This window comes from Panthera onca, chromosome B4 (genome assembly GCF_046562875.1).
Source record: "Panthera onca isolate mPanOnc1 chromosome B4, mPanOnc1 haplotype 2, whole genome shotgun sequence".
In the NCBI taxonomy this organism is placed as follows: Eukaryota; Metazoa; Chordata; class Mammalia; order Carnivora; family Felidae; genus Panthera; species Panthera onca.
In genome coordinates this window covers 74,250,667-74,277,550 of record NC_138345.1, presented here as the reverse complement: position 1 = coordinate 74,277,550, position 26,884 = coordinate 74,250,667, and the positions used below count along the sequence as shown (strand labels likewise).

The following is a 26,884-nucleotide window of genomic DNA, read 5'->3' as shown; positions in this document are numbered from 1 at the left end:
GGTGGGGGGGAGAGGCTGGGAGTCTGAAGTAACCGAGCAATTTTTCTGGAAGCCGTGGGCACAGAGGAGAGATCTGGAAGGAGAGTCATCTGGTTTGGAGGTGAAAGCTGGGAAGAATGCACCTGAGGTAGAACATGTGTCTTGCAGAGTCAGCATGGCAGTCATGGGAAAAAAAGGTGTCCGGCTAGGGGGATGGTCCTTGAAGGTCATGAACATCTGTCTCAATTCAACAAATAACTCATAGGGAGCTTGAATTCCGAGCAAGGCGCTTAGCAAGACACTAAAAGAAATGCACCCATGACTAAAGGCAGTAGCTGGGCTCAGGGAATGTCCACTCTTGAACATTCTTGGGAAGGAAGAGAGTTGAGACACGTGGATGAAGGTCAGTGTACAGAGCAAGACTGTTGGTGGTGTGGGGGTGGGGTCCTTTAAAGGAGGAGAAGAATTCCTCTGGCTACGTGAATCCGGGAAAGCCTTCTAGAGATGGTGGTATAGACCTTGAGGATGGGAAAGATTTCAACAGGAGCAGCAAGGGACTGGGAGAGCATCACTTTTAGAGGAAACATGATGGGCCAAAGTAAGGGAGTAGGAAGGCACGAGGGCACGATGGGGAGCAGGCAGCAGCCCAGTTTAGCTGAAATAATAAGAGAAATAACAACTAACATTACTGACTACTAAGTACCAGGAGGCACTGGGCAAAATAGCGAGAAAAAAAATGAAGAAAGGGATGGGGCACCTGGGTGGCTCAGTTGCTTAAGCACCTGACCCTTGCTCGATTCCGGCTCAGGTCATTATCTCACGGTCCGTGAGCTCAAGTTGGGCTCTGCGCCGACAGCTAGGGTCCTACTTGGAATTCTCTTTCTCCCTCTTCCTCTGTCCCCTCCACCCCACCTCGCATGCACACACAGGCACGTGCTCTCTCTCAAATGAACTTTAAAAAAGTTCATTTTACTTCTTTACAGAAGTGAAGAGAGGGAGGCAGGGTGAGAGAGACAGAGAGAGACAGAATGTGCACAGCGTGTTGCCATGCTGTAGGAGGGCTTGGATGCCAGGCAAGGAGTATGTGAGGGTAAGTTAACATGAGCCGAGAGGTTGGATCTGCTGCCGAGTGAGCCGTGAGACAAGGAAAGCAACCGGAGCAGGAAGGCAGCTGCTAAAAACTCCATGTAGCAACAAGTGCTGAGGCTGGAGCTGGGCTCACGCAAACAGAGGTCTGTGGTCAGAAGTTGGACCGGGCCATGACCAGGCCCTCCTAGGCCACTGTGGAGTCTTGCTTCCTATGTGGCATGGTGCCGCCTCTTCTACAGACGTTTCTCCTTCTGTAGAGTCATGAGACTCTTGGGGTTCCTCGGATAGAGGGAGGTAGGATGGGTAGGAAGTCAGAGGGAAGCTGCATCCTGCCTTCCAGAGGTGAAGCCTCACACTACAGGAGAGTCTAGTGTTGTGGGTGGTGGACCTCTCCCTGTCCCAGAGCCATTGGCTCGGTCTCCCACCCAGCAGATTGCCAGAGGCCACAGGGTGGATAGGCTAGGCCAGGAAGCACAATGGAGAGGTCCTCAGCCCCTGACCCCCGAGTCTGACCTTCTGGTCCTGTTAAGAGTTGAGGGTGGGGGGAGGGGGGGGGGCGCAGAGACTTGCTGCGCAAAGCTGGCCCCGAGCTGAGTTTATTAGCTGAGGGAGGGCTGGAGGCGGCTGCATTCCGACTCACAGACTGGAACATTTCTGTGATCCGCTGTAATGCACTGGGAGACACTGGGCACATTGCTGAAGTTTGACTCATAGGGACCGGGAGGGGGAAAGAAGGGGGGAGGGTTGTGGGGGGAGAGGAATGGGAGGAAGAGAGGAAGAGGAGAGGAGGGAAGGAAATCCCTTGAGAAATTTCTTTAAAAAAAGAAAACTTTCAAAATCAGCACCACCCCCAACCCCTTTTTCTTTTATTAGGAACAGGCTGGACCCTTCTGTTCCCCTCAGCAGGCGTGGGGGGCGGGGGGGCGCGAGGGGGAGGGCTGGGCAGTGATTCAAATCAGATCCTGGAACTTTCCTCAGGCAAGTCGTGTTGGGGAGGGGTATGGGGGACGGGGGGGGGGGGGTGTCCGTCTGGGATTCCTTGCCCGGGACTTGGGAGTCCACGAGCGTCCCACTGTCTCTGTGTGCGGCTGTTTGCTGGTGGGCTGTACGTGCACGCACTTGCGAGCGCGGGGGTCCCTCCCAGAAGTGTGTCTGTGCGAATGATTCTGCCCTGTGTAAACAGGGCTGTGCGCTCGTGTACGCTGTGTATGCAAGGCTGCGTGCGCTCAGGTATCTGGGTTTCCGGGAATTGTGCGCGGGTCGGCGCGCCGCGCCTGGGGCTGGGCTGCAGCGCGGCGGCCGCGCGCGGGTCGGGGCCGCGTCCCGCGTTCCGGGTTCGGCGCTGCCTCCCGGGCCGCGCGGTTTGTCCGCCCGCCGCCCGTGCGCCGCGCCGGGCAGTGTCTGCCGGGGTGGTGTGTCCCCGGGCCGCGAGCGCCTGCCCCCTCCCTCCCCTCCCCCTTGGCCCGCTCTCAGACTCAGATAAAGCATTTCCTTCCATTGTCATCCTACCCGGCCGGCCGGGCTGCCAGGGCCCTCCCCCTCCCGGCCCCCTCCCTTCCTCTCGCCGTCTCTCAGTCGCTCTGCAGCCGCCGGCGACTGGGGGGATGTGAGGCCGGCGCCCCAGCCCCCCGCCCCGCCATGAGCCCCCGGCTCTGAGGGCCCCGGCCCCTGGATGCACAGCCCCGGCGCTGGTGAGTACTGGGCTGCCGCCCCCCGCCCCGCCCGCCCCGCCCTGCGCGCGGCACCCAGCGCCGCCCGCCCGGGCTCGGGCTCGGCTCCGGCTCCGCGCGGCCCGCGGGCCCGGCCTGGAGTGCGCCCCCCGACCGCGCCCGCCCCGCCCGGCTCCGCGGGGCTCTGGCAGGCCCCCGGCCGGGGCCGGTTCCGGGCCCGGAGGGCTCGGGCCTCCCGCGGGGCGCCCACATCCGCCCGCCCCGGGGCAGCGACAGGCCCGAGGGAGGGAGTTGGAGGCCCCGGGCCGCTGGCGCGCAGGCCCGGCGTCCCATCACCCCCAAGCCCGGGGAGGACCGACCGGTGGACCGGGAGGGAGGGACGGCCGCCGCGGCCCCGGGAGGGGGCGGTGCTCCGGGGCGGAAGGTTTGGAAGCGGGAGGGCAAAGGGCAGGACCCGCTGAGTTGGGGCCGGACTAGGGGCGCTGGACATCAGCGCCCCCATTCCGCGGGTCCGGGGAGGGCCGTACTCCGACCCTCCGCGGCGGATTGGGGGGGGTGGGGAGTGATCCTCGGGAGGGAGGGTCCGAGACTGTGAGGTTTCGCTGAGCACCGCCCCCCACCCTTGCTCACCCATCAGGGCGAAGAGACACCTGTGCCCAAGTGAGCTGCTGAGGTGCGGGCAGCGGTGCGGGAAGGTGGGGACCGCAGACTGTGTACTGAGGGGTGGGGGACAGGATGTGCGCGCCCCCCCCCCCCCCCCCCCCAGGCCTGGGGTCTGTTGGTGCTAGGGAGTGTGAGCAGGGGGCAAATCTGGCAGCTGGGCTGGGCTCTGACTCCCAGAATTTCTAGGCCCGTGGCTAGGAGAGAGCCCTCTGGAGCCTACAGGCCACCCAGTTCCCCCAGCCCCATTTCCTTCTCTCTGGCTGCCCGTTTGGATCTGACCTCCCCAGCCACTGCTGCCCCTCCCACCAACTCCCCGGCCATTCCCTCGTCTCTGCTGGCTGTCCTGCGTACACGGAGGCCTCCCGCTGCATCTGGACACTGGCTGTCTTGCTGCTGCCCATCCCATCCCACACCCACATTCAACATCTGCTTGAGGCCCAGCTCCGCCTGCCAGTTTTTAGGTTGAGAATGAGGCATTGGCCCTCAGTGGCCCTGCTGGGGACTCGACATCTGGACTCATCAGCCTGTTCCCAGAACTTGCACCAGGACCCACGGGGACCTTCCTCAAGACCATTGCCCAGCCACTGGGCTGAAAGAAAGGGGACTGTGACTCAGTTCCCTCCCCACTAATGGGGTACTTGGGCAGGCCATATCTCCCCACTAAGGACCCCATAGGCCAGGTCCCTAAAGTGCTTTGGCCGCACACACTCTTCTCTCCTTGCACCGACCCCCTTGTACTTGCTGAGCCCCTTCTCTGGCTTCTGCAAGCCACTCCTAGCTCCTCATTGCTTATCATCTCATCCTCCTTACTGTCTGCTCTGTTCTCTCCACCCACCTCAGTAAATAAGTAATTTTCTTCTTCTCTGGAGTCACTTCTGAGGGAAACTGAGGCACGAAGCAGTCCTGCTGTGTTGTACCCAGTGAACCTGGACTGAAACCAGGTCTGGACCCGCTGCGGCTCCTCCCTTGCCTTTAGTCCTCTGATGTTCCTCACGGCCCCGGGAGAGACAGGCTCAGTGTGGCCTCTTGGTGTTACATCTAGAATGGCCTTGGGGCAGTGTTCTTCTGAGGCCTCTGTGTTCTTAGCTTCAGTCTCTGGGCCGTGTCTCTCTGGCCACTTGGTCTTCGGCTGGGATCCTGAGTCTGGCAAGATTGCATTCAGGTCTTGCATTGACCCTCCCAAGACTCTAAACTGCTCGCTCTGCTTTGACACTGAAGCTTAGTTTCCCCGTTAGTAAAATGAAGACAAAATTTCAGGTGCGCTTCCCAGAGCACAGAGCAGGAGAGGCTGACCCTAAGGAAGTGGATTGGCATCCAGTGCGGGGGCCATTATGCCACCCCCAACTTTCTTCAGGCAGCCGGGTGGACCCCAGCGTTCATCCCTGGTGGCTTCTGGGAGTGAGAGTTGGGACTTGGCCTTTCTCCATCCTCTTCCCCCATCCTCACTGAAAACCCTTGGGAATGGGAAACTCCTATGTGATGGGGGTGGGGAGTGGGGACCCTCGTATAGCTGTAGGCACGCTTGTCAGGGACCAGGAAGGCAGAAGCTGGTGTAACCCCCAACCTCCTCTTTGTCTTCTTCCTCCTGGCCTCTCATTAAGAGCTGGGTAATTCTGAAGTTGGCAGGGGCCCGGGAGAAGATCAGCAAAGGCGAGGCTCAGGGTCACCCAGCCAGGGAATGGTAGGCTGAGTGGGGCTGGAACTAGACCTTACCTAACTTTGCTGGTGCCCATTCTCCTGGCCTTCCCCACCCCTGGCCTGGCTTAGGTCCTGCCCATGCCCACCTCTCACACGTTGGCCCTGGCGTGTTCTTAGTCCTACCTGAGACTGGGGCCTATATTGACATATGAGCTATTGCTAGAAGCATGGCCAGAGTAAGGCCTGAGAGCTGGGAGGAGGGCATCTGTCCAGGACTGTGCATTTGTGTATGTTGGATTTGTTCACTAGATGGGGCACTTCCTCTGGGGCAGGAAGCTTTGATTTCCTGTGGTGGGGGCGTTGGTAGGATTAGGAGTAGGGGGCTCAGCTCTGGGCCATCCCTGGTGTTGTTTAGGCAGACTTTCTGTATAAGGCTGCTTCCCCTAACCCAGGGGAGGCGGGAAGGAGAGCATTGGTGAGGAGGCCCAAGCTGAGGCCAGAGAAGGAGGCCATGAGGGCAATGAGATGGTGTGTGTGTGTGTGTGGGGGGGGGGGGGTGATAGTGGTGGGCAACACAGCAGGAAGCCTGGTCAGCAGGTGACCCTGCCGGGTATTGTGTTTCCCTGTGATATTTCCCCCCTGTTTCTGTGGTAACCTTCCCGGGGGACCCAGGCCTTCAGACTGCAGGAAGGTGCCCCCAGACAGCCCTTTCCTTAGAAGCCTAAGTGTTAGGAGGAGTCCCCAGATCGGGCCACCTCCCTAGCCCTTTTGGCTTCCAAGAACCAGGACCTGGGAATCTAGGTGAGTAGGCTGAGTGAGCACCGATAGGGGTGGTAGCTGGGTGTAGGTCCTTTTGCATCTCTTGCGGGGGAGGGCAGGGACGAGGAGGGGCTGCTGGACTTGGGGGAGGGCTCAGAACCTCCCCTCATTCCATCTCTCCACTGTCCTCTTCCAGCAGCCCTCCCTCCACAAGGGGAAGGTGAACAGCCTGCTGCCTGGAGCAAGGGGTGAGGGCGGGGGCGGTAGAGGCGGGAGGGATGTTTTCATCGGCAGAGCATAGCTCCTTTGGTCCTGGACCGGTTCCCAGAGGGGAAAATAAGTTCAGGATAGTGTCTGTGTAGCGTGGGTCAACATGTGACGGGTGTGTGTGCACGCCGGGTGTGTCGTGGGGGTCTGTTCGTGTGCCCCTCGGCTGGGTATATACATATGGTGGTTCCGTGGCAGTTTGGGATCCATGTGGTGGCTCTCTGTTGGGTGTTTTGGGAGTACGCACACGTGTGGTACAGACGTATGTTATCTGTACAGTTGTGCACCTTTGCAATTTGTGGCTCTGTGTGGGAATATGGACGTGTTTTGGGGGAATGTATACCTGTGTAAGCACGGCTTTTTAGTAGAAGTCCAGATGTTTGCTGAAAACACAATCTCATCTGTGGTCCTCAAATGCAAGTTCCTGAACCATTTGCTTCAGTCACCAGGGAGGATGTTAAAAAAAGTTCCTTAGGCCCCGTTCTAGACCAGCCCAGAATCTGCAGGGTTGGGGCCTAGGAATCTGGATTTTAGCATGTGCTTCAGGTGATTCTACTGCAAAGCTGTGTTTGAGGACCACTGATCAGGGCTAACCTTCCCATTTTTTCTTTTGAGGAAGCTGGGACCCGGAAAGGTATGTGGTTTGTCCAAGGACACGGGGCTATGAAGAGGAAGATCTAGGACAAAACTCAAGCCTTTCGAGACCAGTCCAGGACTTATCCCTGCATCCTCTCTGTGCATGTGTGCGCACATCCACGCTTGGCATGATGCAGTGGGCCAGATGGGGCTGATGTGGATGCTAACTGGGCTTTGACCACCCCCCACCCCCACCCCCCGCCTGGGTCCTAGGCTTCCTGACCTTTCTCTTTCTGTTACATCCTGCTTTCTCCTCCCTGACAAAATCCTGGAACTGTTGAGCATCTACCATAAAGGTGATGTTGGCAGCCAGGAGGCCCCATTTACTGAGCCAGTCATTCAGCTATTCATCCATTCATTGGGAGGCTTACTCGCCTTGCTGGGTGCCAGGTACTGGGCACTGAGATGCAGTAAACACATAGGCCTGAGCGTCTGACCTCAGGGAACTTGCACTTTAGTGGAGGAGACAGACAGTAACAAGTAAGCAAGTAAAGAAATGAGTGTATATATCTAGTTATACACTGTGATAAGCCCTAAGAAGGAAATGAACTGGGTGCAGCAATAGACAATAACAAGGTGGGACGTCCTTAGACAGGGTGGCCCGGAGAGGCCTGAGAAGGTGACATATCAATGTCTTCTCTCACCTCCCCAGACTAGAAGAGGGCCCTCAGAGCTTCTGAGCAATGCTGGGGAACTGCCTGGATCCAGGTGGGGGACCTAGACTGAGCATTGGCTCAGGGCTGAAGCCTGTTTCCCCGGCATAGAGGGCAGCAGGGCCTCTGCTCCCCAAGCGGCCCCCAGAGGTTGGCCGAGGGGGAGAGGAGGAGGGGAAGCTGGACAGGGCCGAGATCGAGGCTGCTCCGCTGCTCCGAGGAACAGCCTTTTCCCTCCGTGGGGCAGAGGCCAGGGCCCTCTGTAAGTGTTGGGTGTTGGGAAGGCGGCACCATCTCTCCAGGAGCTCTCAAGCACCACCCCATTCCTGACACCAGCCTGCCTTCCTCCGGCCTCGTCCCCTTCCTCCCCATCTCCCCACCTGAAAACTCCCGTGCCAAGTCCCTCCTCTCTGGGTCTATCTAGCCTGGCTGCCTCGGTAGCCGCTGGGATTTACTTGCCTGGCTTAGGAGTCACTGTGGAGGGAGAAGGTCAAGACTTAGAGAGGACCAGGCCCCGGAAGGGAGGATAGACCAGAGAGAAGCTCTGGGGTGCAGGCATCAGAGAGGACAGGGCAAGAGAGAGGGCTGAGGCTGGACAATCAGGGGTGCAGACAGGAGAGAAGGCGTGAACGAGTCCTTTGGCCGGGTGCCCCAGAGCCTCTCCTGGGCCCTTGGCATCTGCTCCCTAAGCTGGATGAGACTCTCAGCCCAGGGGGCAGACACCAGCTAGTCCCCCTGCAGGTCCTACCCCACCCCCCTCTCAGGAGGCTAACTTTCACATCCAGGAGCCTCAGACCCTCTCACCTCCACGCTGTTCTGTGGGGGAAGGGAGAAAGTGGGGGTGTTCCCTGGTGGACCTAGGAGCTGAGGCTGCAGGGAGGTACAGCCCTTTCCTTAGAGACCTAGTGTTAGAGGAGCCCCCAAGTAAGAGCAGAGCCCCTTCCCGCCCCTTCCCCCTGCCGCCTCCGTTGGCATTCTACTCTGGGCCTCCTTCAGGCTGCTCAGTGCACAGACCCGGTGGACTCCTTGAGCCTCCCAGGCCTTCCCTCTCAGGCTTAACCCAGGCCCCTCCATAACCCCCACAGCAGGATGGGGAGGGGACTTTTAGTAAGGAGGGCCCAGGGCGAGGCACGCCATTCCCACCCTGCCACCTCCCCACTTCCTTCTCCTCCCCCCCTCTCCGCCCCCAGCCTGCAGGGATTAGAAACCTTGGTGGTCAGAGATGTTGGGCCTTCAGGAAGAACCTCTGCCCTGGGAAGAACCAGGGCTACCCTCTCCCCCCTCAGGAGTACAGCTCAGCTCACTTCAGAGCCCATTCCCAGGAGCCCAGCTCTGGCTCCTGCTGTCACTCCCAGCCCAGGAAGTCCCATTCCTGCCGCCCCCAGCTCCCAGGAAGGCCGGGAGAGGCGGGGCAGGCTGGGAGCCACAGGTTCGGAAAGAGTCTGGGGTGGGGGAATTCGGCAACTGGGCTGTAACCGTCTTGTTTTGCTTGCCCCACAAACCTGCCGGGCATCCGCTGCACCCGTCGGGGCGTTCAGGTTATAGAACTGCTCTCAGAATGACAGGCTGGTGGCACCCGGTTGGGGCAGGGGGTGGGGGTGGGGTGAAGGGGGGAGCCCCAGGCAGGGGGGGAGCTGGAGGGTTAAAAATAGCAGCAGCCGGGTTTCGGTTAGCAAATGTGGAGGCGGGGAGCTGGAGGCGGGGCAGGAGGCAGGCAGTGTTTGCCCGCCGCACAGGGCTGTGTTTCCCCTGGGTCCCAGGAGTGAGTCACAGTGGAGACGCTGATGAGGTGCTGGCACAGCACCCCCCTCCCCCACCCCCACCGGGCGAGGGGCTGAGTGCAGGCTGCATCTCCATGGTGCGAGGGACGTGCTTCTCTCTTCCAGACCGGCCGGGCCGTCTGGAGAGCGGGATTGTCTGATCTAGGGGCAAGAAGTGTACCATTCTGAGGCCAAAGACCTGGGTTTGATTCCAGACGCTGTGGAACCTTGTGCAAGGCTGTGAAGGCCCCTAAGCCTTCACTTCCTAGTCTTTCAAGTGGGAATTTTCTCAGACGCACATGTAAACACTTGGTGGAATTCTAAAGCCCCCTACAGATGTGAATTCTCACCTGGGACCCTCCTGTGCCCATTGCAAAGCCAGGCAGAAGAGCCTTCCAGTAAGGGCACAGAGGGAGCAATGGGATGACCTTGGCAGAGTCCCTATTTTTCCTGCAAACAGCTAAGTGTAACCTTGGGCAGGCACTTGGCTCTCTGTGCCTCAGTTTCTCCATCTCTGTAATGTGAAGGTTAGTAATGGTTTCGACCTCATGGAGTTGTTATGAAGATTAAGATAAATAATGTTAGTGCCATGCCTGGTATGAAGCCAGTGCACACAGAATATTCATCATTATTATTAATGTTATTGTTCATATTTTTGAAGGTCAGGGATAGGGAATGTTAAAGACATGAAGAACAGAAACTGGGCCCAGCCCCAGTTCACAGAAAAAACCAGGCCAAATTCACTCTTCCAGATTCCTCCACCCATAAGGGCCTGGGGTAGCAGGAGTCTGTAGCCAGAAGTCACAGGGTGGACCCTTTCTTCTCTCTTTCACTCCACTGCCCCGAGGCTCCCCCAGTGAGGCAGCATGCCAGAGGACCCAAGGGTCTCGTCGCCAGCTGGCACTGGGAAGGGTCTGGGATGGGACCGCCCTGATGGCCCTGATGTGGAATACCTTGGCCGCGTCTGCTGGAGTGACCTTTATTTTAGCCCCTCCCTGGCAGCTCTTAAGACGAACATGAGGCAGGGGAGGGATGGGAAGGTCAGTGATGTCAGCAGTGAGTATTCCCAGCACTGTGGCCCTGGAAGAGGCAGGAGGCATTTCTTTCAGGAAATGATCATTATTCAGCCTACAGGCATTCATTAAGTAAGTCCTGACTTGGTGCCCAGCCCTGTGTTGGGCCTTCTGTGTGATTCAGGAGAGGCAGGGGATGCTAAGCTGTAAATAATGCAGAACCTCAGCGATCATAGGGTCCGAGAATACACTGCGTCGAGTCCATGAAAGCCTGCTGTCCTGGTTCTCATGGGAAGCAGAAGTTGAACCTTGACTTTGCTCCCCATTGGCTGTGACATCTTTATACTTGGGTGTGTACCTGTACATATACATTCGGTCTTATTATTATAGAGGCAGTTCTTGTGCATCGCAGGTGGTCAAACAACACAGACAAGCAAAAATTTTTAAATTGAAAAACATCCCAGTCCCAGCAGTCAGAGACCACTGCCACAATACCTCTCCACACCTCCCTGTTTCCTGATGTGCCTTTATATGTCATATTTTCTATGAAAATGAGATTATGCTGCATACGCCGGTTTTTCAGTCTGTGATCTCCACCTCCCACTGCAGTGAATTTTCATTGCACCAAATTCCCAGTTGGCCAGAAATTGTCCTTCACAGCTGGTCTGTCCAAATCAGTACTCAGGACCATGCATCTGGCTATGGAGTTCCCTGAAGGCTGTGTAAAGCACCCTGGCTGGATTTGTGATCTGGAAAAAACCCGGCCGACCAAATCCCAAGGGCAGCCCTGGCCGCAGAAGGGAATCACGTCATTGGGAGAATCATGGCCCGATAGACCTGTGCCATCTTCCCAAAATAACAGGCAAAACCAGGGGGATTCCCGGACACCACTGGGATGGAGATCTCTGGGTACTCAACTGTCATTAATATTAACCTGGGATCCCTATGAGTGCCAGCATTCATAGCTTATCGCTATTCATGGACTCCTATCCGTGATGCCCCCAGGCCATGGAGCAGGCCAGGGGCTCCACAGTGGCCCCTGCTTTCCCCTGCCCCAGGTCCAATGGTACCGATGGCCTTCCGCCCTGTTCCTAGTCCCCAGGAGTCTGCCCTGAAGGTGGGTGCTCTGTTCCAGCACTGGTGGGTTCCTCCATGTCTGCTACCTGCCCACCGCCCTGCCTGTGTATGAGGCCTGAGGGAGAGAGACAGGGAGAGAGAGAAAAAAGAGAGAGCTTTTCCTCCCAAGGGAATTCACTCCCACGTAGCCACTCCACGGGTGACTTGCTCTGGCTATGCAACCTGCCTTTTATACAGCCCTCGACGGCTTCCAGAGCGCCTTCACACAGCGTTTGACCCTGCATGGCAGCCCTGGGAGGTTTGCTTGTTTGGTTGTATCCTGCTGGAGTCTGCTTACAGGAAACAATAAAATAGTAACGTGTACATTTAAAAAAAAAAAAAAAAAACAGGGAAAACACAAGATGAAAAAGGAACTGAAGATACGGTTGGGAGTGCCTCCTGGAAACAAAAGGCATGTGAAGGGCACAGGCAGAGATGATTATCTCTGTTTTTATTTTTGTTGCCGTTGATGTTTTCTGGGTGGAATACTAGAACGCTGTGGGAACACACCGCCCCTGGGAGTCACGCCCAGGCCTTCAGATGCTGCGACCCACTGTGTCCTGTGGCCCCTCGGTGGCCGCCCCTCACCACCTGGGGACATGGTGGACCTGTGTGTCGGTGTAATGGTTACAAGCTTAGGCCCTAGAGCCCCAGAAACCCACTTACGCGAGCTGTGTGGCCTCTGCAAGTTTCTTAAAAACGCCACGCCTCAGTTTCTTCCTTTGTGAAAGGAGGTTGCTAAGGGTACCTACCATACAGGGTTTTTGTGAGGACCAAATGAGATAGTACGAGTAAGGTGCTTAGCATGGTGACGAGCACACAGTAGGCATTTGGTACACGGTTGTGGGTCATCACTGGCCTTACTCGTTAATAATTATAATTAGAAAATAAGTAGTGATCGTAATCTTATTAATCTTATAACTTCAACTTCCCCCTGGCAGTCTCTGGAGTGGGCTGAGTGGCCTCCTGGGTGGCATAGGTGGGCGGAGCCAAGGAAGACGCATCTCCTGGCTCATGTGCAGTTGGGCAGAGGCACAAGCGGGGGGCAAGCAGGAGTGGGGGACACACGAGGCCTGATCTGGCCAAGGAGGGCCCAGAAACAGCGGGAACAACAAGGAGGGCAAGGGAACGCATATGAGACCACGGAGGGAGAAGGAGCGGCTCCGAGAGGCAGCCCCAGGGCGGTGACCGTGCTTCCTGTTGGGGCAAGCGCTGGCCCTTGAGAAAGACTGTCTGGGGCTGGCTGCTAAGAGGGAGCAGCTGGTCTAAGTGGGGCGGCAGGGGCTGGGGGAGGGGACAGACAAAGGCAGAAACTGACAGAACCTCCACTCCTCTCCCCACATTACAGATGGGGCCCCCATCTTGACTGCTCAGGATGTTTTGCTTACGATAGGAAAGATGGTGGTTAGATACCATGGTGAACCTCGTATCTCAGGGATTGGAGCTGCTGGAGCAGGGGAGTGAGGGTAAGTGGGAACTTGGTCTTTGAGGGCTTTCAGGACCCGAGAAACCCTAAGGCAGTCTGACCAGGGGGCTGAGACTCCTGGAGCCTGTCAGCTCAGGAATTCCCTAGGTGCTGGGGGCAGGCCTGGCTGTAAGGAGAAGCGTATGGGTGACCGGAAGTGAATGCAGGCCCTCAGAGTCCAGCCACTCTGAGCGAATAGCTCTGCCCCCACCTTTGCACCTTTACCCAGGACAGGCAGGGGAGACTGAGTGGTGGTCTGGGAGGCTCCCGGAGGTGGGCAGGGCTCAGAGGGGCCCCTGGTTCTCTTTGCCAGAGGACGGCAAGGCTCCCCAGAGAGTGCCCGTCTCGGGACAGCTGCACACAACTTGGATGGCTCAGCTCCCCCTGCCTCAGCGTCCAGTGGGTCTCCAGCTAGGAGGAGAGGCCACAGGGTGGAATAGAGGACCCGGGCCGGGGGGGGGGGGGGGGGGGGGGGGGCAAGGAGCCAGGAAGGACGCTTTCCCACCCCCAGGGAGCTCGAGCTGCCGCTGCCATGGTTACGTCTGCTTCCTGTTTGATTCATCTCAAACAGCAGAAGGGGGGGGGGGGTACCGGCTCCCAGCTCGGGCCACCGCTGCGTGGGGCTGTTTACAACAGCCGCATGTGGGATTCCCAGAAAGAGACTCCAAACCGGACATCCTGCGGCTGCAAAATACCCAGGTGTCAAGAGCTAAAAATAGCTGCCCCAGGGCCCCAGGCGAGGGGAAAGGGGCACGCTCACCGCGGGGGTGGAGGGCCGGCCTGTGGCCTCACATCCAGCCTCCTGCGTGGCCCACAGCTGCCGAGCTACAGGGCCTCGATCCCCTCGCAGGGGGGGCTGACAGGGGGCCTCTGTCTGGGCAGGCCGCGGCCCAGGCCACTCACCTGTGAGCCCGCCCCCGCGCCCCCCAGCCCCTCTGCCTGCCCAGCAGAGCTTGCTCTGGGACGCCCATGAGAGCCTCAGAGGGAGTTGGGAGCTCCTAGAGAAAGGGTGTAGCCGGCAGTGGAGAGCAGGGAAGATAAAGCCGATGCTCTTCTAAGACCCCAGTCTGTCACCCCTCCTCGTTCCCACATGCAGTCCGAAATCAGTGCTTGGAATCTTTGAAGTCAGCGGTTGCCGTCTATAAGTGGTTCTTCAGGATTGTCTTCACGGGGGCCCCAGAGAGGAAATAGGCTGCTTTTGCTCCCTAACCTCCCACAGGGCTGGGGTGTGCTGCGGGTACTGGTCTCTGTGGGGCTGTGTGATTCTTCCATCTTTCCCCGGGCCCAGTAAGTCCTGCATTTGCTCCCTACCTGCCGGCCCGCGGGAGCGGAAGTGTTGGGGAGAGCCCTGGAGGGTATTGGTTGACAACACGGATTCTGGAGCCCAATTGCCTGGCTCAAGTCCCAGTGGCGCCACTTCCATGTGATGTGACTAGATGAGTTCTTTAATACTGCTGGGCCTCAGTCTACTGCCCTGTGTAATGGGGATAAAAACAGTAACCACCTCATACCTTTTGTTTTGTCTTGTCGTGAGCGTTAGATGAATTAGCAAATGTAAGGCTTAGAACAACTGTCACACGGTGAAGCGTGTGTTTACAAAAGTTCAGATGGAAGAGAAAAGGAGGGGAGTGTGGTGGGGGGAGGCAGGGTGTAGGAGATGGGGCAAGGAATGCAACGGGGAGAAAATGGACTGTGGTAGAACTAAGAGCAGAGGGTACCACTGGGACCAGATGCTGAAATGCTTATGCTGGGAGGGAGGCAGCAGGCAAGTTCAGGGACAAATGGTATTAATCATGACCCCTAACCACATGCTAGGTGCTTCACACACAGTGTTGCCAATCTCAGATGGCCACTTCCAAGTAGATGCGGTATTCTTTTTTTTTTTTTTAATGTTTATTTATTTTTGAGAGAGAGAGAGAGAGCAAACAGGGGAGGGGCAGAAAGAGAGGGACAGAGGATCTGAAGCAGGCTCCATGCAGACAGCAGAGCCTGATATGGGACTCAGGACTCTGAGCTCTCGAACTGCAAGATCATGACCTGCCCTGAAGGATGCTTAATGGACTGAGCCACCCAGGTGTCCCCCCCCCCCCCCAAGTAGATATTCTTATTACTGTTACCGATGGGGCGGTCAAGGCTTGACAGCTTACCTTGTGTCCCTGGCTCTCCCTGCACGTCACTGAGGGACCAGACTTTGAACCCACGTCCATCTGACCTCAAAGCCAATGTCCTCTGTGCTGTGGACCCTCACGTTCCTCACTTTATGTGGCAGGAGTTTCTAGCCAGCGTGCAGCCCCCTGGGTTCTGGATAAATCTGAGCAGTAAGCAGCTTCATGCCAAGATAATGAGCAATAGAATTAATAATGAACAAGAGAATTTCTGGAAGGTGGGGGAGAGAGAAACTCTTCAAAAGGGTTGACTTTAAGGGAGTTCTGGGGAGTTGGATGACTGAGAATGTTCTTGTCTTTTACCTTTGGAGACTCTGAACATTTTTAGTATCGGCAAGTAGTCTGCTTTTTAATTTTTAAAAAACTGTGGGCTGCATTTTAAACTCCTTGAAAGTGAGAACCAGGTTTCATTCATGTTTCCATCTCTTCAACCCCTGGAGCAGTGACTCACATGAAAGTACTTCATGCCTGCATTTGGGATTGACTTCTTGAGTTTCCCCTGCCCTGGTCTGGCCTGGCTGTACCGCTCACCTTCTGGGTGACCGTGACCTAGCCCCTTCCCCTCTCTCTTTCCAACTCTGTGAAGTGAGAGGGTTGGCCTGAATAATCTCCGAAGCCCCATCGGCTCCTAATGTTCTCAGATTCTGTGACCTGAATGCCTTCGAGAGGCGCTTCTCCTTCGTGCTCAGCCCTCACTCTGTGTCAGAAGGGCCTGGCAACCATGATGTTCTTTCTCATGTTTATTTATTCTTGGATCTTCCTGAAGCCGTTTCACCCCCAGCTTTCATCTTCTCTGCCAGCCCCCATGCAGAGTCTAGCTTTGTCCAGCTTGTGTCAGGGAAACAGAACCAGAACAGTAATGTGGGGTGTGGAGGGAGCCAGCCCTGAACCCAGGACCTGGCCTCCTGCCGCTTCCTGCTTTCCTCTTGCCTCCTGGGGCCCAGGCCTTCCTGCGACTCCTATTCAGCTAGTCGGGAGATCTGGAAGGTGGGGACAGCCTCACAAAAGCCATTAGAGACGTTGGCAGGGGGCTTCTGGGTGGCAGTGCTCGGGAAGCCCTCTTCCTGACAAAGGGCCTAAAACACCCTTTGTTTTAGGTAAGAGAGCAGGTAAGCAGGTAAGCAGGCAGGGCTCAGGTTTCCAGCCACCTTGTGCATGCCCTGGGGCACGGTCACATCTGTGGGGCAGGTGAGGCCCAGGCCAACCAGATAGGAGTGGGAGACCAGCTTGCCCAGGTGCTCAGGGGACAGAAGAGTGGCCCTGTGTCTGTTCTGGGGACTGCAGAGCACTGGGATAGACCAGGATTTGGGGGCCTCTTTGGTCAGGCGATCTGGTTTGGGAAGGTAGGCTCGGGTGCTCATTGCCAAGTAACCTGCCTCTTCAGTCTGATGGCAGTTGCTTCCAAAGAAGGGAGAAATGGGGTGGGGAGGGCAGCTAGGATTCCAAAAATCAGAGCTTTCCACCCTGACTGGGAGCTGTGTGGAAAAGGGTCCAGGCCTAGGCAGTGTTCTCAGTCCCTCGGGTCCATTCAGTCCTGATTTTATTTGTCTGGCCCCAGATTGGTGGTAACAGCACCCTGAGAGGGGACAAGGAGAAGTGTCCCCCAAATCATTGCCAAGCCTGGGCCGTAGGATGTACACCTTCTGGTTTTTAATTCAGCCATTTGCTGGGGGGTGCTCTTAGATGCCATTCCTCTCTCTGGGACACGGGAGAGCTGCTCCACAGGTCTTATCTCTGTTGCTTTGGGCTCTTCTGCACTCATTGGCCATCAGCATAGAACCAGGGAGTTGGGGGAGAAGCGGAACTTTTTCCAGGAATTGCTTTTGGAAGCAGCCGCTGTTGGCAACACAAGCACACACATGCGTGCATGCTCCCAGCTTTTCTGAACAGAGTTTATATCATAGATCATCATCACAAAACATCCCTTTTGGGCCTGGTAACAAACACTACAGAGTTCAGGGCCATTAGTTTTTCTCCTATCCAGAGAGTGCATGGTGTCCCGAATCCACGGTTACCAGGGGAGCAAGGCTTGGCCCTGCTCCCAAGCGTGATTGCCACTGACCAGCCCTCAGGCAGGGACTGAGAGGAGGTAGGAGAGAATTCCCACTGGGAAGGGCTGGAGGCACAGGACTCTAAGCCAGGCACAGCCTGTGGGAACACACCCAGGAGCCCAGTTTAGAAACCTCTCTTGGGGAATCAGGTCCTGCAGAAGAAAAGAAGAGGTCCTAAGAGAGCCTAGGGTGGGGGTTACCATGTTCTGGGGATGGGCTGCTTCCTCCCACACTAGTGTTCCTTGGGGCTCACAAACCTTGAGAAATACCCATGCCACGTCCTAGGCAGGGGGCCGGGGAAGCCATTGATGTTGAGTCACTCATTCCTACCAGAGCCTGTCATGCGCCCAGCAAGGTGTTAGGTGCAGACTGGCGTGGCTTCCAAATGGCAGCGTGGAGACTGTGATTCGTAGACTCAGTTGAGGTAGTGGACACAGAGTGGGTGCTCTGGGAAGGGAGCAGGAGGGAGGTCAGGGTGAATTTTGTGAGGAGGCCCATCGACTTGTGCTATGCAGACTTTGGGCAGGTGGACTGGCCATTCCCTACCATCTGGAGCATGGGACACTAGGGTGTGAGGGCAGTGATGGGAGGCTCCCTGTGCCTAGAGTTCTCCCTTCCCCCAGCAGTGCCTGCCTACAGGGAGTTCTCCTTTTTTCAGCCTCTGGAAGAGGAACTTTGACTGCCCCTTAAACACAGACCCAGGGGCGCCTGGGTGGCGCAGTCGGTTAAGCGGCCGACTTCAGCCAGGTCACGATCTCGCGGTCCGTGAGTTCGAGCCCCGCGTCAGGCTCTGGGCTGATGGCTCGGAGCCTGGAGCCTGTTTCCGATTCTGTGTCTCCCTCTCTCTCTGCCCCTCCCCCGTTCATGCTCTGTCTCTCTCTGTCCCAAAAATAAATAAAAAATGTTGAAAAAAAAAAAAAAAAAAACAACACAGACCCAAAAGAGCAGCACCCACCAGTTGCTATTCAGAAAATATCCCTTCTGCCCTGCATCTGGCCTGAGGAGGTCTTCTGTGTGTCCATCAGGTGCCCCTTCCAGGTGGCCTTCCGGTCTCCTAGACTCCTGTCCCCTCGGCCCTGAGCTGGGATAGCAGAAGGGAAAGGTGTCCGTCTTGGACAGGGGACCTCGGATCTGAACTCTGTCTTTGCCTACCCCAGTGGGCCTCTGGGCTCCTTAGGGCCTCCTGCCACGGAGCTTCATGGGTTCTGAATGGGACAGGGGGGCTCTGGGCTGGGCTTATGAGCCTGGGAGAGGTGACTATTCCCAAAAGAAAAGACTTCTGTTTCAGAAGTCCAAAAAGAAAAAAACTGAGAGCTTCTTTTCTCTGGGGGAACAGAGGCTGCAAGACACAGGACAGGGCCTATGCGTTCCAGATGCACCAGTTCACAGCTCCCATCATTTTTTTTTTTAATTTTTTTTTTAATGTTTATTTTATTTTTGAGACAGAGAGAGACAGCATGAACAGGGGAGGGTCAGAGAGAGAGGGAGACACAGAATCTGAAACAGGCTCCAGGCTCTGAGCTGTCAGCACAGAGCCTGACGCGGGGCTCGAACTCGCGGACCACAAGATCATGACCTGAGCCGAAGTCGGATGCTTAACCGACTGAGCCACCCAGGCGCCCCGCTCCCACCATTTCTGACTTGATCTTCAGGCCATGACCCCGTCCCTCCCCGACTGTGGAAGCCTCCCCATTTCCACCTGCTCCCATCTGCTCCCACCTGGGAGGCCTCTGAGCAGCCCCCAGCTACCCTTCTCTGGGCCAGCTTCTCCCCATCTCCCACCTGCCAGCCTCAGCAGCCGTGCCCTCCCACCTCTGGCCACCTCCCCTTCCAGTCCTCTTTCCCTCAGGGTTGTGGGAGCCTGGCCCCTAGGAGGATGGTGTCTGAGCACATCCAGGAGGGCTGAGGGCACTGTTGGGGGAACTCGGGCCTCCTTGGGCCTGCTGTGGACCGGGCTCCAGCAGGCTGAGATGTTTGAGTCACTGGGTGAGTTGAATGAGGAAGGGAGGGCTGGTGAGTGCTCTCATTCTGCACAGGGAAGTCGAGGAAAGGAATGGGATGGAGTCCTTGCTTTTTGGTTAGTTCCTGGTGCAGGTGCCAGTTTGGGAGCGCCCAAGCTGGAGTGGGACCTCCTGTAGTGGCAGGGAGCCTGCATGGCCTGGCCCGCTCATCCCTTCCCCACCCCTCCCCTGCAGCCCCTTCATGCCCTCTCTCTTCTCTCTACAGATGGGACCCAGGTGAGCCCGGGTGCCCACTGCCCCAGTCCCCCTGGCACAGGTAAGAGTCAGGCCCGAGGGAGCCCGTGGTGGGGAGTGAGGATGGAAGGGACACAAGAAGGGCGAGGAGCTGAAGGGGAGAGAAGCAGGGTAGCTGGCTGATGGGCCAGCGGGTTGGGAGGTTGGGGTTCTGAGGGTGGGGGTGAAGTTGGCGTAGGGGTGGAGTGAGGAGTGGGATAAGAGAGGCAGCCTCGGACCTAGGCTGGTCCCATTGCTAGGAAGCAAAACAGGAAAAGGAAAGGCACGATGCTCTTCTTGTCCTTGCTGGCTGCAGTGAAACAGGAAGGCAAGTAGGAAGCTACTGTTTATACTCAGACCCCTGCCTCACATGAGGCTCCGGGCGAGGCGCCGCGTTCTTGTTTGTTGGCTTCGGTCCTCACACGGGCCCTGCAAAATGGAAAGGTGCCTCCTGCTGCTCAGGCAGGAGGGGAGGGTCCCCTCTCCTTGGTTCTCTCACCTCTCCTTGCCTCTGCCGCTCCCTGTCCGCTGTGTCGGGACTTCCGCTGCGCTCCCGTCTAGGACACGCCCGTGGGGCTGGGGCTGGAGGGGCTGAGGGCTGTTTTCCCCTTAGTCTCAGCCAGCATCTGCAGAGGGCCTACTGGGTGCCTGACGCCTAATGGTTACAGATGGTGGGGACAAATGGAGTCCGGGGATCCTCTGCGCCTCGGTCCTGGTTGTCCGAAAGATTACAGGCAGGTTGGGGAGAGTGGACACGCCAATAAAAAGGGAAGTGATAGGAGAATGTAGTTTGTGACCGGTGCCACACAAGGGACAAGTGATTGAGTTCATCCCTTCATTCAAGAAACAGATTCACCACCTGTTGTCACTTAGTCCTCCTAGATATGGAGATACGGAATTTTTTTTAATGTGTATTTAGTTTTGAGAGAGGGAGAGAGAGAGAGAGAGGCAGAGTGCAAGTAGGGGAGGAGCAGAGAGAGGGAGGGAGACACGGAATCCGAAGCAGGCTCCAGGCTCTGAGCTGTCAGCACAGAGCCCTACATAGGGCTCAAACTCACAAACGGCAAGATCGTGACCTGAGCCAAAGTTGGACAGTCAACCGGCAGCCACCCTGGCACCCCTAGACAGGTAATTTCTTTAAAAAAACACAGAAATCGGAAAAAGAAACAGAAACATTGATGAGCCCCATCTCTGTGCCAGGGTAACTTCCTAGGTGTTTTAGGGGGACGGACACAGAGATTTATTCATTAATTCAGCCAGAATTTATTGGGTTCCTGTCCTGTGCTGAGTACCATTCTAGGTGCTAGGATAGTGAGAAGGAAACAAAACCAAGCTCCTGCCGTTGGAGCTTACCTCAGACGGTACCTGCCCACACTGTGCTTATAGGGCACAGAACTTCCAACATGATTGGAGTCCAGAGGAGGGAGGGACACGGGGCACTGGGCTGAGTCCCGGGAAGAGGGAGGATTCCAGCCAGACTTGGAAGAAAGGGTAGGATTTGGAAAAGTAGAATGTGAGGGGTGAGGACGGTACCACCAGGGGGTCGCTGGGAGCAAAAGCTCAGAGGACAAAAGGTACGTGGGCTTGTGGCAGGACAGGAGCTGATGGCTGAGACGAAGGCTTGTGTTGGGACGTAGGAGACCACGAGAAGCCAGCTTAGCACCAGACTGTGGAGACCCCCACGTGCTAAGTGACCTTCACAGGTGTTCTCAGGGTTGCCGGCAGAGCCCCTCCCACGTTCTCAGCTCAGAGTCCATCTGCTCAGCTTAAGGGATGGGCCCTCGCGGTCTGTGTGAGGCTGAAGCGGCCAGCACCGCGTCCTGTGGCCTGCCTCAGGTTCCCTGAGGTCCCTCTTGCATCATCAGGGGAGTCAGCCCAGGAAGCCAGGACACCAGATGTGGGAGGACTGAGACCCTTCCCGGCAGGAGGGTGTTAGCATCAGAGGCCTAGACTCCACCAGACTGAGAATCTGGGTTCCCTGGGTGGATGCATGAACAAGGGGTGGGGACACGGAAGCCATGCATTGCCTGCTGCAGGGCACATCTGGGTGCACAGCTGTCCCCTCCGGTCTCTTAATATCCGGAGAGTTGCGGTGGGCACCTCCCTGCTTGTCTCCATCTCCCCCGGTCAGGGCATGTTAGAGCAGGTGCCCCTTAGCAACCTACCGCAGCCTTTCTTCCTTCGTCCACTGAGAAACTTCCATGAGGGCTGGTGACTTCCTGAAAGTCCATGGGAAAAAAGAGCTAGAGCAGTGGCCTGGGTGGGACCAGAAGCCATGCTTGCTGTCTCTGTTTCCCGGGTGGCTTTGGAGAGGTCCTTTCACCCGAGCCTCAGCTTCCACATTTGGGATAATGAAATAGTAATAACTACCTCCCAGGGCCTATAGGGGATTTCAGGGTGAAAGTGTTTTGCAGACATGCGTACACATGCGCCATAGGTTTAAGGTAATGAGTAGTAATGGCTGAGTTGGGCCTGGAGACTGTGTTCCCTGACTCCCCAGCTGGTGCTTTGTCCCAGTGCCTTCCAGTCCCCCTCAGCCTTGGGCCCTGAGGGAAAGTCATCCCCTGATGAGGGATGCCTAGCATTGGATGAGCAGAAGGAGGCTTCTCCAGAAAGGTTCCCCCCCTTGTGCGCTCTGTCCTAGGGCACCTGCTCTCACCCCTACCTGCTTCCCTTTCTCCAGGATAATCACCCTGCAGACACTCCACCTCTGAGCGTCCGCAGCTGCCCCGTCCAGCCTGGTCCGGCTGGCTGTGTGGGCACACAACCTGGTCTGGTGGCTAGTTATAAATAGGTCCTGCACCCACGGCCTTGGGAAGGTACTCCTGGCCTCGGTGCAGAGGGCACTTGAGAAGAGGCGGCTGAGCCTGCGGTTCTTACAGTGCCAGGCCCAGAGCTGGCCTGAGGGTGCCTGGAGGCAGGCCCCTGCAGATGGGCCCCGGGAGCTGAGGAAGCTGCCCTGCGAATAGGGCCGTGCAGGCTCAGGATGGCGGGGCAAGGCTAGCCGCAGGTTCAGGGCACTGCCTCTTTATCCGGTGGCCCGGGATAGAGTACCGGAGGGTGACTGCTGAAAGAGCCCATGAGGCCCTCTAGGGCTGGTGGCTGAACAAAGGGGACCGTTTGCCCGCGGGCTAGCTGTTTTGAGTGCAGTTCATTAGGGGGCAGTCCGGCCAAATCTTCATTCCATCCAGGAAGAAGAGAAGGAGATGGCAGGGCCCAGAATGTTCCCCCATAGGGCTTGCAGCCTGTCACTGAATCCTCCCAGCACCCAGCCCCTGCTCTGGAGAGGCAACATATTTAGTGGAAAAGCGCCGTGCTTGGAGAAGGCACGTTTGGAACGCTGCCTCGATAGCCTAACCTTTTATGGTTACATGACCTCCTTTCTCATGGGACCGGGGTGAGGACTGAAGTGAGGAAAAGGCACCTGAGGGTGTCTTGCCCTTGTCAAGTGAGCCTGGAGGAGGCTGCTTAGGTCCTAACCTTCTCCCTCAAACTTCCCTGCCGACCCTGCCCTCTCTGTGTGCCCCCAGGCCGCCTCAGGCCCCCAGCGGACACGCCAGGCCCTCAGCCCCAGCCCATGGACCTGCGGGTGGGCCAGCGGCCCCCGGTGGAGCCCCCGCCAGAGCCGGCGCTGCTGGCCTTGCAGCACCCCCAGCACCTGCACCACCACCTGCTGTTCGCAGCAGGCCTGCCTCAGCGCTCAGCGGAACCCATGAGGGTAAAGTCAGCTCCCCACACACGCGGTGGCCTCGAGCTCCGCCCCCAGCCCCCCTCCCTCCCTCCCGCCTCCCCCAGACCCTCGGCTCAGTCTTCAACTCCTTGCCCCTTCCTGGGTGGCCGGCCCTGCCCACAGCTCCCAATGGACACGCCGGTGCCCCAGTTGCAGGTGGGGCAGCAGGAGCAAGAGCTGCGGCAGCTTCTCAATAAGGACAAGAGCAAGCGAAGTAAGGACCGCATGCCGGCTGGGGTGGTTTTGCAGAGTGTGGGCGGGGCCTCGCAGAAGGGGTGGGGCCACGGGCTTGGCTCTCGCCTGAGCAGGCCAGGGCCCCTGGCCGCTTCTTATTACGGGAGGGGACGGGGCAATGGGCGGAGGATGCGGCAGGGAGGCCACCGTCCATCCACCCCCAACCCATTCGTGACTTCCCACCCCCATAGGTGCCGTAGCTAGCAGTGTGGTCAAGCAGAAGCTGGCAGAGGTGATTCTAAAGAAGCAGCAGGCAGCCCTAGAGAGAACAGTCCATCCCAATAGCCCCAGCATTCCCTACAGGTAACTCGCTCCCTCGTGTCCTCACCTTCTCTTCCCTACGGGTCAGCCTGTGCACGCTCGCTCCTACTCGCCCCCTCTGCCTCCCAGCTGCCCATCACCTGACCCTTACCCCTCGCCTCTAATTATGATGCTGTCCCCAAACCCCTCCCCCACCCGACACCTGCCCCCTTTTCTCCTTGAATTATCTCTCCCCACCCCACCCAAAGCCCTTCGTACTCCCTCACCGAGACTCCGACATACCACGCTGGCTTTCTTCTTCCGTACACGAGTCCCTTTTCTTTCTTCTTCCGTACACGAATCCCTTTTCTCTTTATGACTTTCCCTAAGCACCAAAAAAAATCCTGATTCCTGGAGCAGGTTCCTCCTGCTGGGACAAAGAGTTCCCAGTGTGACTGGGACCCAAGCAAGCCCTGGGACCCTGGCTCCTAGGCCTAGATCTGAGGCCTGCGTTGGAGGCTGCCTATAGGAAGGGTGGCCCAATGCTGCCACCTGGAGATGGCCCCTGTTCTTGTCCCGCCACACAGTGCCTGGCCCTGTCAGCTGCTGCTGCCTCCCCTAGCAGGTCCCGGGGGCCCCTGCTCAGGAAAAGCCCTTGCAGAGCCTTTGGCTGCCAGGTCTCTGGGCCTCTCCACCCCTCTGAAGCAACCTGTGCCTTCACTCCACAGAACTCTCGAGCCCTTGGAGACGGAAGGAGCTGCTCGCTCTATGCTTAGCAGCTTTCTGCCTCCTGTTCCCAGCCTGCCCAGTGACCCCCCAGAACACTTCCCTCTCCGAAAGACAGGCGAGTGGGACAGGCAGGGGGAGACCCTCTAGGGGAGTTAAGGGGCCAGGGCTTTGGACATGGGTTGGGAGTGTGGAGGGGTGGGAGGGTCTGGCTGGGGAGCAGAAGGTCAGCCCCCAGTGGCTTGCTTTCTCCCTGGCACTGCCTTCTCTCACCTTAACTCAGAGGTGACTGGGAGGAGGGAGGTGTGGGGCCAAGTAACGCTGTGCTCCCACAGTCTCTGAGCCCAACCTGAAGCTGCGCTACAAGCCCAAGAAGTCCCTGGAGAGGAGGAAGAATCCACTGCTCAGAAAGGAGAGCGCCCCGCCCAGTCTCCGGCGGCGGCCTGCAGAGACCCTCGGTGGTAAGAGCCAGCAGGGTGAGCAGAGGTGGCAGGTGTTATCCCTTTGGGTCAGGTCCCACCCAAACAGGGCTAGTGTGCATGGTCATACAGGATGTGTCCCACACACTTGCTAGGGGGGTGAGTTGCCAGCCCCCGTACTGTTGGCTAAGCTGACGTCTGCCCAGAAGAAGGGTCACCTTCAAAAAAGTGTCCAGAGGCACTGGAGACCAGTGGCTGGCCCTCTTCCTGCCCTTCTGGGAAGGAAGCAGGAAGCAGAGGCGCCCATTGGGGAAGGGGGACTGGTCCTGCTCTGGTCATGCTTGGCCTCTGACTGTGCTTCCCTCCCCGCCCCAGACTCCTCCCCCAGTAGCAGCAGCACACCAGCATCAGGGTGCAGCTCCCCCAATGACAGCGAGCAAGGCCCCAACCCCGTCCTGGGCTCGGAGGTAAGGCCTTGCCAGGCTGGGCTCTCCGGGGGACAGGGGGGCCGTTCTGAGGCTCAGCCTTCTTCTCAGCGAGCAGCCCTGACCAAGCTGGGGCCACAGGGTCTGGGCAGCCGGGACCCGAGCCTCCTGGGGGTTCTGGGGAAGGCGTGCCCAGAGGTAGAGGTCTGGGACCGGTGACCCCTGCCCTGCTCCCCATGGCAGGCGCTCTTGGGCCAGCGGCTGCGGCTGCAGGAGACCTCTCTGGCCCCGTTCGCCTTGCCGACAGTGTCCTTGCTGCCCGCAATCACGCTGGGGCTCCCCGCCCCTGCCAGGGTGAGTGGCTGAGGCGCCCTCCCCCACTGCAAGCCCCCAGCTTCTGTTTGCTCCCTTCTCCTACCACCTCACCCTGGCACTTTCACCGCTCTCTCTGGGAGGGATCTTTCCCCCCTGTGACTTCTCCCTTCTTCTCTCCAGGCTGACGCTGACCGCAGGACCCATCCGACACTGGGCCCTCGGGGGCCGGTCCTGGGGAGCCCCCATGCTCCCCTCTTCCTGCCCCACAGCCTGGAGTCTGAGTCTGGGGGCCCCTTGTCCTCTCGACTACAGCCCATTCTCCTCCTCGATCCCTCAGTCTCTCACGCGCCCCTACTGACTGGTGAGTTCCCAGGCTTCTCCAGGGGAGGGGCTGGTCCCTGCATCTTGCTAAGGGCCAAGGCCAGGAAGGGTCCCTTCCTTCCTGCCCCTCTGCAGTCCCCCATCCTGCGTGTCTCCCTGCTGAGTCCCTGCCGCCTACCACCCCAAGCCTTTGCTTCCTTCCCTTCCTCCCTTTGGTTCCCTCCTTATGCCCCACCCCCACCCCATTCTTTCCAGTGCCCGGGCTTGGGCCCCTGCCCTTCCACTTTGCCCAGTCCTTACTGACCACCGAGCGGCTCTCTGGGTCAGGCCTCCACCGGCCACTAAGCCGGACCCGCTCAGAGCCCCTGCCCCCAAGCGCCACCGCCCCCCCACCGCTGGGCCCCCTGCAGCCCCGCCTGGACCGGCTCAAACCTCACGTCCAGCTGATCAAGGTGAGGGCAACTGGGTAGGGGAGGTGATGAAGGGTTGCATAACTGGGCCCCTGGGGGCTGAAAGAAGGGAGGCTTAGGAAGGGTGAGGATCTGGTGGGCCAGAGAGAGGCTATGGCTCCTGAGGGCCAAGAGCTGCCTGGCTGCTAAAGCCCCCAGCAAGATGAGCAGCCACCCAGCCCGGTCTACCGTGGCCCACTGCACACCTTGAATCCCAGCATGGCGTCTCAGCGGGCATCTCCCCTCCCCAGAGGCCAGCCAAGCCAAGTGAGAAGCCCCGACTGCGGCAGATCCCCTCAGCTGAGGACCTGGAGACAGATGGTGGGGGAGTGGGGCCGGTGGGGGATGACAGCCTGGAGCACAGGGAGTCAAGCCATGGGCAGCATGAAGCCAGAGGCCCTATTCCTCTCCAGCAGCACCAGCAGGTATGGCAGCGCCGGCTTCCCTGGGAAGGTGCAGTGGGGAGACTCTGGGGTCTGGCACAGACGGAGGGGAGGGAGCCAGGTTACCAGTGTGGGAGACAACTCCGGGACCCACGGTTACCGTATCGGATCCGCACCAAGGTGCAGGCACGCACACCCCTACACACATCCGGGCACAAGCGTGCGCGCGCATGTGTCCTCATATGCCCACGCCCCAGCAGCCCGGCAGCCTCAGGGTGCAGCCGTGTCCTTGTGCAGCAGTGAGGCTGGGCTCTCGTGGGGCCACGCGCATTCCTGCCCTAGTACGTCTCCCCTGTGACTCGTTGTACCATGTGCAGGAAGGCGGCTGGGGCAGGAAATGGGGCGGAGCCAGGGCGTGCTCACAGCATATGCGTTTGCTAGTGCTGCTGTGACAAGTAGCACAAACTGGGTGCTTTAAACGGTA

General features: G+C 58.1%; 1 protein-coding gene across 8 annotated transcripts in view; it reads left to right on the top strand.

Annotated features, from left to right (window-relative positions):
- Window positions 1-2,213: 2,213 nt before the first annotated feature.
- Window positions 2,214-26,884, top strand: part of HDAC7 (histone deacetylase 7) — a 37,133-nt gene continuing 12,462 nt past the window's right edge. Inside the window, exons 1-13 of one of the 8 annotated variants that reach the window (XM_078449919.2) lie at window positions 2,448-2,759; window positions 12,592-12,709; window positions 19,151-19,201; window positions 22,689-22,876; window positions 23,012-23,102; window positions 23,314-23,425; window positions 24,091-24,206; window positions 24,424-24,549; window positions 24,883-24,974; window positions 25,176-25,286; window positions 25,428-25,608; window positions 25,824-26,020; window positions 26,269-26,442. In XM_078449919.2, the coding sequence (XP_078306045.1) occupies window positions 12,658-12,709; window positions 19,151-19,201; window positions 22,689-22,876; window positions 23,012-23,102; window positions 23,314-23,425; window positions 24,091-24,206; window positions 24,424-24,549; window positions 24,883-24,974; window positions 25,176-25,286; window positions 25,428-25,608; window positions 25,824-26,020; window positions 26,269-26,442 (1,491 nt within the window). In that variant the 5' untranslated portion in view covers window positions 2,448-2,759; window positions 12,592-12,657. Of the gene's footprint in view, window positions 2,299-2,447; window positions 2,760-3,410; window positions 3,434-12,591; window positions 12,710-18,879; window positions 18,911-19,150; window positions 19,202-22,688; window positions 22,877-23,011; window positions 23,103-23,313; window positions 23,426-24,090; window positions 24,207-24,423; window positions 24,550-24,882; window positions 24,975-25,175; window positions 25,287-25,427; window positions 25,609-25,823; window positions 26,021-26,268; window positions 26,443-26,884 lie in introns of those variants that run through there. The other 7 variants (XM_078449918.2, XM_078449921.2, XM_078449924.2 and 4 more) reach the window with 7 other exon arrangements.